This window comes from Oreochromis niloticus, linkage group LG13, assembly GCF_001858045.2.
Source record: "Oreochromis niloticus isolate F11D_XX linkage group LG13, O_niloticus_UMD_NMBU, whole genome shotgun sequence".
Taxonomy (NCBI): Eukaryota; Metazoa; Chordata; class Actinopteri; order Cichliformes; family Cichlidae; genus Oreochromis; species Oreochromis niloticus.
In genome coordinates this window covers 32,869,321-32,883,753 of record NC_031978.2, presented here as the reverse complement: position 1 = coordinate 32,883,753, position 14,433 = coordinate 32,869,321, and the positions used below count along the sequence as shown (strand labels likewise).

General features: G+C 39.4%; 2 protein-coding genes across 4 annotated transcripts in view; one reads left to right on the top strand and one right to left on the bottom strand.

Annotated features, from left to right (window-relative positions):
• The window catches only part of ttc27 (tetratricopeptide repeat domain 27), a 728,099-nt gene that overhangs the window by 571,180 nt on the left and 142,486 nt on the right, over positions 1-14,433 (bottom strand). The window lies entirely within an intron of this gene.
• LOC100696947 (sodium/potassium/calcium exchanger 3) overlaps positions 1-14,433 on the top strand; it is a 183,657-nt gene that overhangs the window by 157,283 nt on the left and 11,941 nt on the right. Inside the window, exons 3-11 of the mRNA XM_005465027.4 lie at positions 2,876-2,952; positions 4,909-4,983; positions 5,091-5,175; positions 11,044-11,147; positions 11,569-11,643; positions 11,828-11,853; positions 11,945-11,998; positions 12,921-13,048; positions 13,181-13,341. Coding sequence (XP_005465084.1) covers positions 2,876-2,952; positions 4,909-4,983; positions 5,091-5,175; positions 11,044-11,147; positions 11,569-11,643; positions 11,828-11,853; positions 11,945-11,998; positions 12,921-13,048; positions 13,181-13,341 — 785 coding nt within the window. The remainder of the gene's footprint in view (positions 1-2,875; positions 2,953-4,908; positions 4,984-5,090; positions 5,176-11,043; positions 11,148-11,568; positions 11,644-11,827; positions 11,854-11,944; positions 11,999-12,920; positions 13,049-13,180; positions 13,342-14,433) is intronic.

Below are 14,433 nucleotides of genomic sequence, written 5' to 3'. Positions count from 1 at the left end.
TGTCGAACATGCCGTCTGGAATTGGCCCCAGGTTATGTTCCAGATTAGAAACCAGCGCATATGATATCACTGCATCACCATGTTTGTAGATCCTTTTGTGTGTGTAGAGTCTACAGAGTCTATGTCTGTCTGTCTCTGTGATGAACATGAGCATTCAATAGATTCTTCTTCAGATTCTTCTTGATTATTGTTTTTATCACAAACTATTTTAAAACAGCATTATGATGCTAAAACTGAAACCTATTTGTACTTACTGACTGTAGACCAAGCCTACCATGTTTTAATTTTGTTTTTACATTTATACTCTTAAACTGTTAAACTTTTATACCACCAAGACAAAAGCTGAGAAAATAAAAACTAAAACTGTCTTTTAAACATTAATCTAATTATTCTTAGCAACAGAGCACCTGATTTTTTTTAAAGACATTTATTAGTAATTGTTCAGATGCTATCATTGCCCATTCATATGAATGCACAGGGGAAATCCTGAGTTAGCTTAGCGAATTGCTAATCAGCTGTTTATCCCATGTTGCCAATGTTAGGGTAAGTGAATCCAGACAATGGAACGATGCCCAGTTTATGTTAAACTCACTATAACACTCTATTTTGAGGCATAGACATTTGTCAAAAGCTTCAACACTCCTGTTCTGTGTGCTGATTTATTCTCCACCAAGAATGTTTACAAGACTTTGTGGAGTTCAGATTGTCATGTGGTTTAAATTTATGTTCTGCTGAGATTTGTGGCGTGCATATTTTCGACATTTTTGCTATTTAACATGTTCCCAAGTTAAACTGTAAAACTTGTGTCACCGACTGTGACAATTAATCCTTTAGCAGCGTTGTCATCAGCTTTTAATGAGTCTGTGCTTCACAATCAGCATTAGGACTGTAATCGGAGTCCCAATGAATTTGTGCTTCTTTTGATTTCTGCATGTACTGATCTGCTGGATGTGGTGGCTTCTTTTAGGATAAAAGCTTTAAGCCAGTGATGGATCCATGCAAGAACATGGCAAAGGGATCATGAAGTGTGCTTCAGCATTTTAAGAAACTTCTTACTTGTAATACCAGAGAGCTAATAGACCTCTTAAAGAAAAGATTTCTACTTTTCTCCCTGGTCTTTGATCATGCTACTTCTCGTGTATGCCCATTGTCTTTGAGAATTTTCTCCCCTTTAACCGAAATAGATCAGCATCCCACCCCATTGTCAAATATGTTTTTAATACCCTTGGGCCATGTATTGTTGACCTGATTTATTCCTCCCTGATGTTTGGCTGTGTCCCGGCAGCTTTTAGACATGCTGTAGTACAACCTTAAAACCCAAGTAACTTGTATTCTTCCTTCCTCTTTAACTCCATGCCCATTTTTGAATCGCCTTTTCTACTAAAGCAATTAAAAAAAGGTTTATAGTTTAAGTTTATAACCAACTACAATCAGGATTTATTTGAAATCGCTAAGAAGTTCCAGTCTGGTTTCATATTATGACATGGAAACAGACCTTTTAAGAGTTTTTAGTGTCCTGGTTTTAACTGTTGATTCTTGTGTTCTTGGATCTGACTGCTGCATTTGACACCGTAGATCGTAGCATTCTAGCTTTTGATCAACAGATTAGCTCTGTTGTTAAGACAAACTTTTTTCAATTAAGCCTTCTCTGTAAAGTACTGCTTCCCTCCATGTTACTCTGAGACAGTAATTGGCACCTTCATTACTTCTCAGTTAGACTATTGTAATTCTTTGGATGTCAGCCAGATATTTGAAAGGTAACATTATATCTTTATTAATATTTGGAAATATATGAATTTGTGGAAAATAACTGTTTAAACAGCATACATTCCACAGAGTTAAAACACATTACTGATTTAGTGTTTAGTGCCATATTGTGATGTCATTAGTAGACCTGGGCCCAGAACTGAGCCCTGTGGGATACTTGGACAAACTGGTAGTGGTGAGTGATGTCAAATTTAACAAGGTTAAAAAAGGAAGTTTTGTTAATGGTGTTAAATGGCTTCCGTATATCAACTCAAGTACATGCACATTGTGCACTGGAGGAAAAATCTTGGGCTGCTATACCACCCTTTAATTTACAGGCTGACGTTTTGATTTTAGTCTTCTTTTAACTTGTTGCAGTGTGTTTCTGTTTTCTGTGTTTTATTTGTAAAAAGAAGCAAACATCTTTCATTAGAAAGAAAGAGAAAGAGCTTGTACAGAATTTTTAGGTTTGAAGTATTTACCTGTACTAAAGATATTGTGGCACTAGTTATTAGGAATTTTCAACAGTCAAGTATAATGACTGGTTTTCTCAATTCACATTACCATGAATTATAATAATTATGACCACAGTCTTAAACCAACGGGAAACAGTTAAAGCAAGTTACTTTAAAATGAAAAACAGACTAGCGCTCTGCGTGCTGTTGTACTTTTTTTTGTGCTTTTTAAAATTTCTTTGTCGTTTTCCTTCCTGTGGGTATATTTATTCATAATTGCCATTTGAGATTCTTTTCTGACTTTAATTGAAAATCGCTAAAAGACAAAAGCAAGGCTTAAAAATGATGGAACCGATCATGGGAAATGAGTATTCAATTGCCTTGTGTTTATCTTTGGATTTCAACAGTTGCCTTTGTTTGAAGTCACTGTAGTGCAACTTCTTTTTCTTCATTTCCCTCCCTATTAGATATTAAATTCAGTCATCCTTTGGAGTTGTATCTGTGTTTGATTGTATTTATATGTTTATTTGTCTTTGTTTGGCTGATGAGCTACTTCATGAGGCCTTCAGGGTATCTTCCTTGAGCTGCAGTCGGTATTTAATTGCTCAGATTTTGCCTCCTTTCACTGTTTCAGCATGTGTAAGTGATTTTTTTTTTGCCCTCTCTCGCTGCAGCAATCCATGAGTTCCCCAGGGATTACTTCACCAACAAGCAGCGCGTGGAAGGAGCAGTGGGTCTGCACGTGCTTTGCGTGAGTGTCACCTGCATCACTCTACATGGACACTTGAATGTTTTGGAGTTAAAGATGTTGCATATCCAAAGTAGTTCTAGTTTTCTTCTTTTCAGGGCTTTAAATGCTTTAAAATAGATTCTCTTCCATTTGAATGGGTCTTAATTTTTTGTCACACCTCTATGAAACTTTCAAACTCACAAACTGAAATGTTTACCTCTATGTATTTGCATCATGCAATTCAACAGCATCATTGAGGTTGTGGGGTTTTTTTTAGGCAGGTTGGTTTCTGAGCCACATGGAGATAAGAAAGGTAGATAATGTTGTGTAGGCAGAAGACCAGCTGGGGAGGAAGCACTGAAGGTGGATTTAAGGATTCAGCTTAATGATTTTAGCCTTGAAGATACAAAAACCTCTTTACTTAGCCTGATGAGGAATTAGTGAGACCACACGGGCTGCCAGGATAGTATTGTACCACTGGAAACACTGAAGTTCATTATGTAGAAGAAGAAGGAGGACTTTGCTAGTTAGTCTTCATGTAACAGACAGTTTATGCCTGCCATTGTTGTCTGTTGACAATGATGTCACAACTGCTGGTTTATGGTGTGCTTTGAGGTCTTTTTACAGTAGTTTCTCATGCGCTTCCCAACTTTTGTCAGTCTGGGAACACAATTGTGTGAACTCTGTATTAGTGTATTCTTTGGTATGTCAATGCATAAGCAAAGAGTTTGTGAGATGGCAGAGGATTGTTGTGGTATCAGGGCACGATGAAAGGTACTGCTGGAAAAAAAAAACAAGTTTTTTTATCTGTGATTGTTTTGGTTTTTTTAATTACTTTACTTTCAGCAGCTCTGAAGGCTAGACCAGGTCTGCAACTGCTTGCAGTTAGTTGCGAGTTTCAGCATCATGGAGTCACTCTGCGATCAATTTGCAATTGAATGTGGGTCAACCTGCCCATTCCATGCAGTCTGTTTGGGATACCTGTGACATTACCTGTGATAACTTGTTGAACTAAAACTGTTGCCATTTACATGCACAGAAATTTACATTGAATTTATGAAGCTGCTGCTATATAAATTCATAACGTCTTCCACATAACAGTGACGTAGTTGGTCCACAGTGATTTAACTGCAAACTGACATAAGTGTTTAGCAGCCTAGAAACGTCTTAAATTCAGTTTAATTTAACACCCTGGCAACCCCACTGGTAATTCATTGAAATATGTGCAAGTCCTTGATCAGAGCTTACTTAATATGTTATTTAATAAGATATGGAAGTAGTCAATTGTGAATTTGTTTTAAAACCCATTTGGTGAGCCAGTTTTGACTCAGCAGACACAGGACCAGAACTGGTGTAAAATGTCAGGTGTCTCGGGGCGAAGACACAAACTTGTTTTTGTTATGTGCACAACAGGACACTTTATGCTGGGTTTCATAAATAACATAGAGTTAGTTGGACAATCTCATCATACAGAGGCCCACCTATACAGTACTTAAAATGTATCCAAAAGGGAACATGGCAAGGTTTAGCCAAGTTCCACAGAAATAAAGTCAAGCATGTTTTACAGAAGTACAGATGTGCTAGATTGTTCTGGGAAAATTATTGCTGAACTTTTGACTAGCTGTTCCCAGCTACTTTCAGCTTTTATGCTTAGCTAAGCCCCACCAGTCTATGGCTGAAATCTGGAAGCAGAGTATTGTTAAATATGTAAGGAAGCGCATTTTCCAACAGTTCCTTGGCAAACCGATGAGTTTTAGTAATATGTAAGTGTATTATTGTATCTGCTTGTAACTCTTTGCTGGGCCTTCAGGTTTAGTCTCAGGGAACATCAAGTGAATGACAACAGAAGCTGAGATTAAACTGCAAACAAATAAAACAGAGCACAAATGTTTTTTTGTTTTTGTTTTTTCAGCAGGAGGTATTATCCAGTTGTAAGTGTATACTGTTCTTCACCTGTGTGTCTTTGGGCGTCTGCAGGCAGTCTACATGTTCTACGCTCTGGCGTTGGTGTGCGACGACTACTTTGTCCCCTCGCTAGAGAAGATATGCGAGGTAACAAACATTGTAGACTGTAACTGCACTGCTGCTGCACTAACTTCACACACTCTCACTGCCATGCTTTGATGCCTAGAATATCTTTCTCTCCCCTCATCCACCAGCGTCTGCATCTGAGTGAGGATGTTGCAGGAGCGACCTTCATGGCAGCAGGCAGTTCAGCGCCTGAACTGTTTACCTCTGTCATTGGTGAGTTGATATTTTACATCAACTTACATTAGCTTACTTCTGTCGGCTTATTATCTAGCTAATATCACCTTGTTGCCAGTTTTTAATCCAGATATTGGGCAGATATTACCACTGTTACAGCTCAAGCTGGAACCCTTTGCATCTGACTCCACACCAATAGAGTATTCAATTCAGTTCAATTCAATTTTATTTATACAGTGCCAAATCACAACAACAGTTGCTTTATATTGTAAGGTAGACCCTACAGCAGGGGCGTCAAACTCAATTGCACAAGGGGCCAAACCTCAAGGCACACTTTAGGTCGCGGGCCAAACAAGATAAACATTTATTGAACACACTAAAACAATGTTTTTTAAACATAAATATTAATAAAAACAGACAGGAATATAATTCAAGAATAAATAAACTTTAAAAAAAATCTTTAACTTTAAATTTTTTGCTCTCCATAAAAATATATCCTGTCAAAATTATTGTTTTGTGCTTTAAAGTCACCAAAGCGCCATGCAAACTCAGTGCGCTCAGTTTATCGCATTTGGGAACACTGTTGCGCTGACTTGGTTCAACATTACTTGGCAACAGGGAAAGTGAGGCAGGTTGCGCTGGTGCATTTGTGACAGCTTCACTTGAAATGCCTTCACCGCATCATACATGCCATGTGCATGAACTGACAGATTTCCTTGCTGAGCTCAAAAACTCCATTTTAATTTTTCCCCAACTCAGCCAACGGACCTCTGTATGATAAGGAATGTCGGCAAACTCTGAATCTATTTCCCACATAAAAGACTGAAATTGACAGTGATTTAAACCTTAAGTTCGGATAAAATTTATGGTTTGTGTCACGATCACTACATGCTCCATTTTTAGGACTTTACCACACAGCGTTTCCTGGTGTATGATGCAGTGATATGCTGTTAACTCATCGGTACAGTTCTCCTGCATCTTTACTCGCATCCTGCTGACTAGTCCGCTTTTTTCACCACATAACACCGGCGCTCCATCTGTTGTAAGTCCAACAAGTTTGTCCCAGGTAGGGCTGCTCAATTAATCGAATTTTAAACTCGATTACGCTCTGGGTTTTCAACGATCATTAAAAATGACTGAGCCGATTATTGGCACCTCCCTCATGCTTTACTCTCGCGCTGCTCCGTGTGGCAAATCGAGCACGTGCTCAATTGCGCACTGCTGGCACGGTCTCTGCGCACAGAAAATCTGCGTTGCGCACAAAAAAAATCTAACCTGAATTGAAATTAAAATTAAAACTTTAACAATTCTGTTTTGAAGTGTTAGTCAGTAAGTGACTGGCTGTTCCTGTATGGGATTAGAACGATGCCACCTTATCCTATAGTCCAACCAATAATGCGATTCACATTCGTATATACGCAGCCAATCAACGTCATTGACAGGCATCCTTATGTGCTGACACCGGTGTTTTAGCTAGCAAAGCGGCGTGGCTGATGTGCAGTGAAGCCACATTAATGACAACGTGTACAACCATTGGAGATGTGAGCAGGACAGACGGAACAATTGACGGAAAAAGTGTGGACTTTATACCAGTTTTTAAATTGTGTTGATAAAGTTATGATAAAAATATATGCAATGTTTGGTTTTCTTCCTGAATACTATCGTTGTTTATATTTACTGCGGGAAGAAACGGTAAAAACGGCGTTTTATAAGGAAACCGCTCGAAAGCACTCTCCGCCTGTGAGCAAAAACAAAACCAAAAAACCCCCCACCCTTTCCTATTGGTCGAAAAAAGTACCGTATCGACCAGTCAAAAAAATGATATGGCAACATGGCATCTAGTTGTTAAGAAACGGGGGGAAGTTTTAGGAGTGACGGCGGTGTTCTGAGATGTGAGAGATTTCAGACGTTTAGCGCAAATCTTGTTAGTGTGTAGTGTAGTCAATAGTTTTGTTGTGTGTGTCAGAACAATAAGGCGGCTGCTGAATGTTACAGGTGTTACAGGAGTGATACATCTCCTGTTGTCAGGCCTGCAGGTATCAGGCTGTTGTTCTCCTTTATCTCATAGTGGACAGAAATTATTTTTTGGAGTGGCACAAATAATTTGTGTGGCATTAGATTTGATGCAGAACAGCTGAATGTTCTGTAAATAGTTTGAAATGTTTATTTAAAAAAACGCCTTGGCTGCATTAAAAAAAATAAATAGCTGCAAAAAGCTTTGTTGTTTGCCAAACTGAGTTACTTTTTTGAAGTAGTAACTATATAATTAATTGCCCAACATTGGTCATTATATGCTGTATTTGGCAGACAGAGAGTTACAGGACTCTCTCCTAGACCACAGACTCATACTCATAATACAAGTCAGAGCTTTATGGAAAAAAAAAAAGAAAGAAAGTTGTGTTTTCAAAATTGGAGTTCAAGTTATTTTTACTTCCTGTCATGATCCTGGGTCCGTTTGACCCAGCGTTTTGTGTTTTTCTATTTAGTGTGATTTTGGTTCTGTTCTTCCTCTGTTTAGTGTTTACTCTGTTCGGCCCGTGTGTGTCCTTGTATGTGTAGTTCCTGTTTTATTGTGAAGGTCTGTGTCTTATGTCAGTGTGTTCTGTTTACGTTTTCCCCTGCCTCGTCAGTTGTGATGTCTTCCAGGTGTGTTCCCCTCCTGTTTCCCTTCCCCTGATTCCTGGCATGTGTATTTATAGTGTGTGTTACCTCGTCCTCGTTGCTGGTTCGTCTGTGTTGTTTCCCTTCGGTCTCCCTGCGTCTCTCCATGTGTGTTTCCTCGGACCTCCCTGCATCTTCGTTTCTGGTTTGTTTTGTTAGTTTAACCCAGTTTAGGTTCTAGTTCCTTGTTCCCAGTGCCTCGTTGTTTGTGTGTCCATTGTTAATAAATTCTCACCTGCACTTGAGCTGCCGCTGCCTGGTCCTAAGTTATTTCTACACGGCTTGCACCCGCAAACCGTGACACTTCCAATAGTGTTAACATACTACACAGGTCATGAACAGGACTTTTTAAATTTTCATTGTAAGTGGGCTAAAGCAGTTAATTAAAAGTAGTCTAACATAAATGTAAATGCTGTAATTTGATTATTTTAATAAACCATGTAACTTGGATGGATTAGATGCTGGCGTGACCACAGTGCACACGTCTGATGTCGCTCACAGTAGTCCAAGGGATCACTCAGGGAGTTTGTGTGTTCGCTCAGACACATGAAATATTTGAGGGAACATTGGTGGAAACATTATGGGTTCACGGAGTCAGACGTGGGTCAAATATTGTGCAGTATTTTGAAGTTCACTAAACATAGATTTACATTTTTCATTTATTTTTTATATTGCAAACATTTGCACTGTAATCAGTATTTGCACACTATTTTATATTATTTTTTGACAGTCTTTAAAGCCATTATTCAATACATTGTTATTGTTAAATAAATATCGTCAATTAATCAAGATCTCAATTTCAGTGAAAATAATCGTGATTATCATTTTTGCCATAATCGAGCAGCCCTAGTCCCAGGGCAGTTTCATGTCGGTTACACTTTGACATACGTTTAAAAAAAAATGTCTTTTCCTGTCGTTGTCCCGTGCATCGATTTAATGTTCAATATTTCCTCTCCACGGATGAAGATGGCCAGCTGTGCAATGTCCATCATGTCTATACTTTCATCCACAGCAAGAGAGTATGCAATAAAGTTTTTGCTTCTTTCACACAACTGTGTTCTTAAATCAGTGGCCATCTCACAAACCTGATCAGCAATCGTATTTCTCCTCAGGATCACATTTGCCAAAATCTGCGTTTTGTCTGGACACAAGACGTCGCACAGCTTCATCATGCAGCTCTTCAGAGTGGTACCGGGCTGATTTGGCTCCTCTGCTACAATAAAACTTGCTTTCACAACAGCTTCACTTTGTGATTTTGCTCTGGTGAAAAAAGTCTGCTGAAATGTCAGATTCTTCTTTAGCTCTTCTACTTTCTGTAGTTTCTGCATTTAGGTTTTTCAGCTTATCCTGACGTTTTGTCTCGTAGTGCCGTCTTAAATTAAATTCCTTAATTACAGCCACATTAGCTCCACTAATACGACAGACTTATTTACCAGCAATGTCTGTAAACATATATTCAGTCACCCACTGGTGTTGAAAGGCTCTGCTTTCAGAATCAACTTTTCTCTCCACCATTGTGCGCGGCTAGCTTCGCAATAACAGAAGTTTGACTTGACTGACGCGGGAATGTTCCCAGTTAGCCTAGCGTTCAGCAAGGAGGCTGCAGCGCTGCATTATGGGATCTGTAGTTTGTGTGTTATTAGCGCCTCATATCGCCGGGCCATGCATAACAATAATAATAAATCTATACAAAATGATCTCGCGGGCCAGATATAAATGTCCGCCGGGTCAGATGTGGCCCGCGGGCCTTGAGTTTGACACATGTGCCCTACAGTAATACATACAGAGAAGAAAAAAGACCTCCTATGTGCAAGCACTTTGGTGACAGTGGGAAGAAAAACTCCCTTTTTAACAGGAAGAAACCTCCAGCAGAACCAGGCTCAGGGAGGGGCGGCCATCTGCTGCGACCGGATGGATTGAGAGAAGAGGATTTTTTTGTTTTGTTTTGGTGTTTTTTTTGGAGTACCATAGTTAACACTGACAGCAGGACTGTCAAAATATGCTACTCTGATACTAATTGATACTAAAAATTCCTTGGGTTAGATCTTAACTGCAATAGTGCCATCTTCACCTCCTCCTGCTAACACAGAACTTCATGCAGAACCACTGCAGATAGCTGAATGCACGGTTTCATTTTCATTGTGAACACATAGGAAACAGCACAACTTTGCGAGTCGTATTAAAGACTGCCACTCTGGTCTTGTTAAGAACTTCTTGAGGTCACTAAAGTTCCCATTTCAACAATGCTGAAGTATTAAACAGTATCATAAATGCTAACCTGTCCAACACACACATTATCATCATTTATATAGCCATTTAACTATTAGCAATTACCCATCTGTTACGTTATCATTAAGGTAGCAGCTAGCAGCTATGGCTAATAATAAAATGATGATGCTAACGTGGGAGCTAGGCAGCAAGCATCATCAGTCCTGGTGATTACTCACTCCAGTGAGTAATTTTAACGTGATAACACGTGATTGTGTCTAACAACTGTGACTCTCTTAAAGTCCCAAACTGAAGCGGAGAATGATCTGCCAGCAAGGCTATTTGATTTTACATTTTGATTTTGTAAGTTTTTTCCTCAGTTGTTACAAAAAGGGTGTTGAATACTGAGTGTTTTGCTGACTCTAAAGTTCTATAGTATGATGTCAATCCCTGGACTATCGGGGTAATATTTATTGTCATCAAAATGTTACTATAGGTTTTTAAATGTATCTTCCAATTTTTAGCCTTTACCTGTTGTTAGTGAGAGCCAATCACTTGGCTCGGACATACAATATGGGGAACCAACTGAAAGATAATAAATTCTACCACAATAGTGACCTGGCCAGTGAGCAAGCCAGTAGGAAATACTTGAGAAAGGTAGACCTGGTCAGCAGGTTACCAGCACCCAAACTTTCAAAATAAAAGCCAGGAGTCTACCTGAGAGTAAATGAATTCAAAACATTAATAGAAAATGTTAAAATAAGCTGCCAAATATGCTTTTGTGCTTGGCAGTACACCTGGGCAGCCCTCTGTAATAAAGTCTATGGGAGGGAAATCCCTCTATAACTCAACAACACATGCAAACAAGGTAACTTATTATGTAAATGCCATCAGTAGTTACCAGCTAGACAAAGGGTCGTGGATCAGTGAACTACGTCAAGATTACCCAAGAACTGCACCAAGCAGGATGTCTCTGTAACCTGTGGACAGATGGCTTGCCATGTGTGGTAATCAGTGATTTCCTTTCCTTCTGCACAGGAGTTTTCATCACTAAAGGTGACGTGGGGGTCGGCACCATCGTGGGATCTGCCGTCTTCAACATCCTCTGCATCATCGGAGTGTGCGGGATATTCGCTGTGCAGGTACAGAATAAACTGCTGATTTTTAGCCAGTGCAGCACACACAGGCACCGGCTACACTCTGACTTATTCGTGCCCCCCCCCTATTTTTTTATTTTTAGGCCACAGTTTCGATTAAAAACCATAGAAGGAAACCTTTTCTGTCTGAATCAGAAAATGATACGTGTCCTGTTCACTGCTGTAATCCCACTAGGAAAAGAGAAACATACTTGAAAGATTTTTTTTTTTCCTATTTAGATTATATGTTACGTAAGATGCCAAACAGATGCACACTCACACACAAAGAGCTTGGCTTATGTTACTAGTGCATGGCAGTGAGAACCTCGTGGGATGTGTTACCCAGTAGAACAAAAAAAGGTGTAGCTGAGCTCCTGTAAGTTGTAGAATTGTCTCAGTCCTCCTGTCTCTTTCTTTTTTCTTCCAGATGATCCGTCTCTCCTGCTGGCCTCTGCTCAGAGACTCAGTCTACTACACCTTATCGATCTCTGCTCTTATAGTGGTAAGGAGCACCTTAAGGTTAACATAGTACCACATCAGATACTTTAAAAGCTCCATACTGGATTTCCTATACGGAGAAATATTCTAGTTACTCTGATTGTTTCTTTTTTTCCTTTCCATTTGAAATTATGCCTTCATGTCTTAGATATACTACTTCTCAAATGTTCACCTCTTTCTTATTACAGTTCATATATGATGAAAAAGTAGTTTGGTAAGTTACACATTGATTAACTTTGCATACACCTGGCACTTACACTGTACAGTGACACACATGATGAATGCATTCGAACTGTCTTTTCCAGGTGGGAAGCTCTCACGCTGATCCTGATGTATTTTGTCTACATTTTGATTATGAAGTAAGTTCAATTCATCCACTTTGAGGCTCGGGCTGGGCCATATTATACCCTTCATGGTAATACCGGTACAAAGTTAGGCAATGACATGAAAATGAAATATTGCGATAGAATATGGGTAAAACGCCCATGCGCAGTGTTTCCATACGCTCATAAGCACATCACAAATTTTCAAATATATATCATGATAAATATTTTTGGCCATATTACCCTCCCCTATTTGAGGCTTAAATGAACAATGAACTTTGGCTCTGTGCCGGAGTATAATGTACCCCAACAGTAAGAGTTACTAATAAATATTTATAAAAGTATACAAGTAAAGATATTCCTGGAATTAAAATATCTATTTAAACACATGAATAACAAACAAATAATAATAAATGTCTTTTCTTTTGGCAAATTTAGCAGATATATGGATAAATATTAAGTAACACAACAACAATGTGGATATTATCTTGAAAAGAACGTTATGCTCCGCTTCAAATGCATTGTAGTGCTGTGTTCTGTGCTGTACTGTGTTCACTGAAAACAGTGAAAGTTTACTGAATATCAATATTAGAAGCAAAAAATAGGAAACGTTTTTAATTTTTGTATATTAATGAGTTTAATATAAGCCCCGTGATCTGTGTCATTACTTTTACGGACACGACATGACACGACATGACACGCTGTGACATGCGGTACAAAACTCATCCCAAAAGACTGTAACATAATTTATCCTGATGCCTGCAGCAGTAATGAATGAAATATATAAAAATGATACATTTCTTTATGTGGGCTGTGCCACACAGCAGCTTATAGTACTTGACAGATCATTTTTAAATATGATCAATCTATCTCTATTGGGGGCTACTTGCTGCAAAGAGCCATCATTTGACCCAGTTGTACCAAGCAAAGTGTCGCTTTAACCCGACTTCTGTTTCAGACTGAATTCCTACATTGTCCGTTTCCTGGGGAGGAGGAAGAAGAACTCGACCACTTTGAGAAACGGTGCAGCAAATAACGCAGAACTGGACGATGGCTGTGATGCTACTGCTGTTCTTTTAAAGAAAGGTACATTTTTATTGAGACTTTGTACGGATAATGTGGAACTTCTAATTGATCTAATGTCTCTCCTTCCTGCTCTTTGCAGTCGTAATGCTAAGGAAAATCTTATAGCTCGTATTCCATGTATGTGCCCCACAGCGAACCACCACAGGAAGACATCTGTGTTAATGGTAGACGAGCTGCTGTCAGCGTACCCCCACCAGCTGTCCTTCTCCGAGGCCGGCATGAGGATCATGATCACCAGCCACTTCTCCCCCAGAACTCGTCTCACCATGGCCTCACGAATGCTCATCACTGAGGTAACGGCACACGCAGATGCACCTCAGCCACACTTTGGATTGAAAAAAAGAGGGGAAAAAAGAGATTGCTGCCATTTCCAATTTGAAGCAGACTGCGTTGTCTTTTTCTCCAAGGGGAAAGCTTTTCAGACAGCCTCTTTAACAAAGTAATCTGGAGCTGTACACAGGCCCTGGCCTACAAATCAGCTCTGCCATTGAGGATTCTAGGCATGGCCTGCTATGGTACATTTACAAAGGGCTGCTCAGGACGTGATGGGCAAGCTTGGAACAAAACCAATCACATGAACTCTTATTTGCCATAGTGGTTGAAGAGTTTGTATTGTCTGTGATTTGGTTTTCATTGCAGCTCTCCGTGTGTGCATTAATCAGTCAGAATGTTTTTCTCTGTCTGCACAGTTTCATTGCCTGTCAAGCTGTTGCATTGTGAACATATTTGCATAAGGCAATGACAGCAGTGATAATGGCAGACAGACAACCATGGGGGGGTACCTGTGAGATATTTACAAAGAGACAGTCTGATTTGCAGTTGTTTTGTGTCACTTTCAGTCTGTGACATAGACTGTATATAAAAGATGGATGCAGCTTCTAGGTCTGAAAAGTCAAACCACTGCAGACTTGCTGTAAACCTGCATTCTTTCAAATGGCCAACAGAGGGCAGCTCTTCAGATTGCTAAATTAGCTGTACTGTATTTTGTTGAAAACAGCCGTCAGCTCCTTTGATCTATGATCTTTATATTTCAATAAACAGTTTCTTCATGAGTTTAAGATCAAAGTTTAGAGACAATTCAATTGTTTTGTTTTGTTTCCTGTTTCTTTTAAATGAACTCCTTTTAATAGAGTCAGAAATGATGATAAAACAGGCAGTGGTTTAGAGCAGGCCTACCTCATGTTATGTCCAGTCTCGCCACACAAAGATTGGGGAACAAATTGCTCAGCATGAGCCTTCACAGGACCTCGCTAACAGTGACATCCATCTTTTATATACAGTCTATGACCTGAGACGCTTAAGTGTTTGGGCCTTCTGATCATCTGTGTCCAGGGTCCCCTTCTCTTATAAGCCGCTTTGAATATCAGTCGCTGTTTTCAAAACAG